This window comes from Perissodus microlepis, chromosome 23 (assembly GCF_051167445.1).
Source record: "Perissodus microlepis isolate ML-2025 ecotype Zambia chromosome 23, ASM5116744v1, whole genome shotgun sequence".
Classification (NCBI taxonomy): domain Eukaryota; kingdom Metazoa; phylum Chordata; class Actinopteri; order Cichliformes; family Cichlidae; genus Perissodus; species Perissodus microlepis.
Window position 1 is genome coordinate 4568025 of NC_140482.1, and position 4877 is coordinate 4572901.

General features: G+C 44.0%; 1 protein-coding gene across 1 annotated transcript; it reads left to right on the plus strand.

Moving 5' to 3' along the window:
* The first annotated feature begins 1063 nt into the window (after positions 1 to 1063).
* Positions 1064 to 4287, plus strand: LOC146360791 (uncharacterized). Its single transcript, XM_084920824.1, has one exon. The coding sequence runs from the start codon at positions 1238 to 1240 to the stop codon at positions 3572 to 3574; it is 2337 nt and encodes a 778-aa protein (XP_084776950.1). The 5' UTR covers positions 1064 to 1237; the 3' UTR covers positions 3575 to 4287.
* Positions 4288 to 4877: the final 590 nt, after the last annotated feature.

The following is a 4877-nucleotide window of genomic DNA, read 5'->3' on the forward strand; positions in this document are numbered from 1 at the left end:
CCTGAAAAAGCTGCAGCAATACACAAAAATATCATCAATATTCTGTTTACTTGGTGACAACGTCGCTTTTAGCCTTCAATCAGAAAGCCTGACGTTGGCTAGTTAAGCATCGGGCTAACGTTTAACGCTTTCACTTGAGGGAAGTAACTCGTATTACTGCTACTGCTGTGTAATCTTGGTTAAATTCACAGCATATTCTACAAGTTACCCTGCAATAACTAACTGTTAGAATAGCGGCACCGTATTGTATCGCACTGAGTGCACTTCAATCCTTTATCCCGCGAGTTTGCTAGCTAGCAAAATAATAATACCAATTTTTTAAAAATAACATGTGTAACGTACACACTCGAGAAAATTATTTACTAGTACTTACGCAACTCCCCCGTTGTGAAAACGTACAAATCCTTCTTGTATTTTTCGTTTTCCAGCAAACACTCATTAAAACGGCCTCCAGGCACATTAGTGCACTCACCCCCGACTGATCAGGGAGGGGGTGGGGGGTCACACATTGAAACAGACTAACGTGCAGAGGTACAGCCCAGGCAGAGAAATGTTGCTTTTAGACTTTGCGACTCATTTTATTTCTCTATCTGATAAGAAACTATTCAATCAGATAGTTATTTGTGGTGAATGAAATACGGTTACAGTTTCAAGAAGTTTTAAGCACCAAATCCGAAATCCAAGCACTGCAATATTAAAATCCAATTCAATTTCTTGTTTGCTCCGAAATCTACGACATGACTATATACAGAAAAGCTTGACATGGTATGCAAAAAACCCCCGAAAACAATACAAATACATGAACAAAAAATGTTTTAACTGTCAGTTATGTCATTTTAAAATTTTCCAAAACTGACATTTTCTTTGACTGACTGATATTAAATTGATTAGGGTCAAATTTAGTGTGAACAATATTACACAAACAAGCAGGTGTGTGCGCATGCGCACATATTAGAATCGCTTCGATCGCTTCTAATATGTGCGCATGCGCACATATTAGAATGCTGCGATCGCTTTTGAGTGGTAACTTTGCTTCGATCTTTTCTGACGTCATAACTTTGCTTTGATCCCAAAACCCATAAATAGGAGCGCTCACCTGTTACTTTATGCTTAACGGACGTTGACCTGCAGCAACTAAAACCCTTTCGAGAAGTTTTGAGAGCAATTTACAGGAGAAACCAAAACAAGTTCAGTTTTGTTTCTCACCAATTTACAGCGCAAACAGACACATTACACCATGTCAGCCAACCCATCCTTCGGCTCAGATGAGCTTGAAATATCTAAAGGGACCATTTTGGGAGATCACCACGTGGTGGAGGCTTTCCTTGGAGAAGGAAGCTTTGGTGTCGTAACGAAATGTCGCGATACAAAAAAGAACCAAACTGTTGCTATCAAAGTCAACAAAAGCGACCCTGAAATTCTGCTCCAGGCAAAACTGGAACTTTTCATCCTGGAGCAGCTACGACGCTTGGATCCAGACAGGTGCAACATTGTCGAATGGAACGGCTATTTCCTCGATGGAGAGCGCATTTGCTTGAATTTCGAACTCCTCGACCAAAGCCTGTCAGACTACATAGGGGACCGGAATAACCAGGGTCTCCCAATGAGAGAAATCAGGCCAATTTTGCATCAGCTCGCAAATGCTCTGTTCCACCTGGGTTCTGTGGGAATAGTTCATGCTGACCTCAAACCTGTCAACATCATGGTTGTGAACCGCAGTGAGTCTCCTGTCAAAGTCAAACTTATAGACTTTGGCATCGCATGTCCTGCTTCTGCAGTGATTCCTGGTGGTGCTGTGGGGACAATTGGTTATTGTGCCCCTGAGATTATGCTTGGCACTTCATATGATGAAGCAATTGACATGTGGTCTCTGGGGCTGGTAGCTGTGGAGCTTGCTACAGGGGTGCCTCTCTATCCTGGGGAAGACGATTATGATGTTTTGAAATTCATAATTGAAACTCAGGGTCAGCTACCAGATCATCTTCTAGAGTCTGGCTTGTACACTGACTGCTATTTCATCGAGGATAACTACAACGAACAGCGCTGGACATTTAAGACCCCAGAACAATTTCAATACGAGACAGATTATCGATCCAAGGAAACTCGATCGATAAAACTTAAGTGTCTCGATGACCTCGAACAACTGCTGAAAGTTAGGCGAGGACCGGAAAATGGCCAAACATTATTTGTAAGGCTAATCAAAGAAATGTTGGCCTTGGATGCAAATCGGCGCATAACACCCTCGGAGGTTCTGAAGCATCCCTTTTTCGACCCTCGCCTCTCAAGGAGAACCCCCTGCACTGACATGAATAGCACAGGGGGAGAACTCCTTGTGCTCTCTCAGCAGCCTTCAAGCTGGAAAAGTCAGGGATCGCAAAAATTCAGCTGCAGTTTCCAAAACTCAGTTGAATTTCCTCAAAAAGGAGACATCAACACCTCAGCCAAACCATCTGCCTCTGAAGATGATCTTCAAATAACGGAAGGGACCATTTTAGGAGATCACCACGTGGTAGAGGCCTTCCTTGGAGAAGGAGGCTTTGGTTTGGTAACCAGATGTCGCGATACAAAAAAGAACCAAACTGTTGCTATTAAAGTCAACAAGAGCGACCCTGAAATTCTGCTCCAGGCAAAACTGGAAATTTTCATCCTGGAGCAGCTACGACGCTTGGATCCAGACAGGTGCAACATTGTCGAATGGAACGGCTATTTCCTCGATGGAGAGCGCATTTGCTTGAATTTCGAACTCCTCGACCAAAGCCTGTGGGACTACATTGGGGACCGGAATAACCGAGGTCTCCCAATGAGAGAACTCAGGCCAATTTTGCATCAGCTCGCAAATGCTCTGTTCCACCTGGGTTCTGTGGGAATAGTTCATGCTGACCTCAAACCTGGAAACATCATGGTTGTGAACCGCAGTGAGTCTCCCGTCAAAGTCAAACTCATAGACTTTGGCCTCGCATGTCCTGCTTCTGCAGTGATTCCTGGTGACCGTGTGGGGACGGTTGGTTATTGTGCACCTGAGGTTATGCTTGGCATTCCATACGATGAAGCAATTGACATGTGGTCTCTGGGGCTGGTAGCTGTGGAGCTTGCTACAGGGGTGCCTCTCTATCCTGGGGAAGACGATTATGATGTTTTGAAATTCATAATTGAAACTCAGGGTCAGCTACCAGATCATCTTCTAAAGTCTGGCTTCTACACTGACTGCTATTTCATCGAGGATAACTACAACGAACAGCGCTGGACATTTAAGACCCCAGAACAATTTCAATACGAGACAGATTATCGATCCAAGGAAACTCGATGGATAAAACTTAAGCGTCTCGATGACCTCGAACAACTGCTGAAGGTTAGGCGAGGACCGGAAAATGGCCAATCATTATTTGTAAGGCTAATCAAAGAAATGTTGGCCTTGGATGCAAATCAGCGCATAACACCCTCGGAGGTTCTGAAGCATCCCTTTTTCGACCCTCGCCTCTCAAGGAGAACCCCCTGCACTGATATGAATAACACAGGGGGACAAAACCTTGTGCTCTCTCAGCAGCAATCATCGTTTGGGTGGCCAGAATTCTAGGGGAGCTAGAAATTCTTGTGGAAAAAAAGCCCAAAACAATAACATCAACAAAAACAACCAATGAATATGGTCTTAAACTTGGGCACAATTTGGCTTGAAATCCATCAACTAATCTCTCAATATTCAAAGCGGAGCAGCAGACAACTTACCATCACATCAGTCCTTCAATCAGACCTACAACAAACGTCTTCCTTCTCTCACCCCAACCGGTCGCAGCAGATGGCCGCCCCAACCTGAGCCTGGTTCTGCTGGAGGTTTCTTCCTGTAAAAAGGGAGTTTTTCCTTCCCACTGTCGCCAAAGTGCTTGCTCATAGGGGGTCATATGATTGTTGGGTTCTCTGTATGTATTATTGTAGGGTCTACCTTACAATAATACATACAGCCTTGAAGTGACTGGTGATGTGATTTGCTGCTGAATGAATTCGGAACTAATTGGAAATCTGAATATTAATTAAATAAACCTGCTTTGAGCATCAATTAATTGTTGTTTGAAATTCTTTATAAATATATAAATATAGTGCCACTCTTCTACTGTTTAAATTGCAACTGTTTAATACTGACTAATTTATTCATACACTTGAGCATAAACACACGCACAGTAAATGGCCTGTATTTGTACAGCGCTTTACTTAGTCCCCAAGGACCCCAAAGAGCTTTACACTACATTCAGTCATTCACACATTCACACACTGGTGATGGCAGCTACATTGTAGCCACAGCTGCCCTGGGGCGCACTGACAGAGGCGAGGCTGCCGGACACTGGCGCCACCGGGCCCTCTGACCACCACCAGTAGGCAACGGGTGAAATGTCTTGCCCAGGGACACAACGACCGAGACTGTCGGAGGCGGGGCTCAATCTGGCAACCTTCCATTACAGGATGAACTGCGAACTCTTGAGCCACGATTGCCCTATATACACATATACTTTACAGTACTAGTCAGTGCTTACATACTAGTTCTTTTCCCTACTTTTTCATGCTTACTGGTACAAATGCCTGTTACTAGAGTTAAATGCTATCAATGTATTCTCACAGTTATGGAACTGTCAAATGCATACAAAATAACGCTCACGTAAACATAACTGTGCACTAGTTTGCCCTTATTGCTGCAGTTTGTTTCAAATCACTTTGAATAAAGCTCAGCTTCTCTCAAGCTCTCTCTTACTATCTCTCACTCTCTCTCTCTCTCTCTCTCACACACACACACACACACACACACACACACACACACACTATGTAACGTTTCAGCAAGAAAATACCCCCCCTCCCCCCCACAGTGACACCACCACCACTAGTCTGCACAG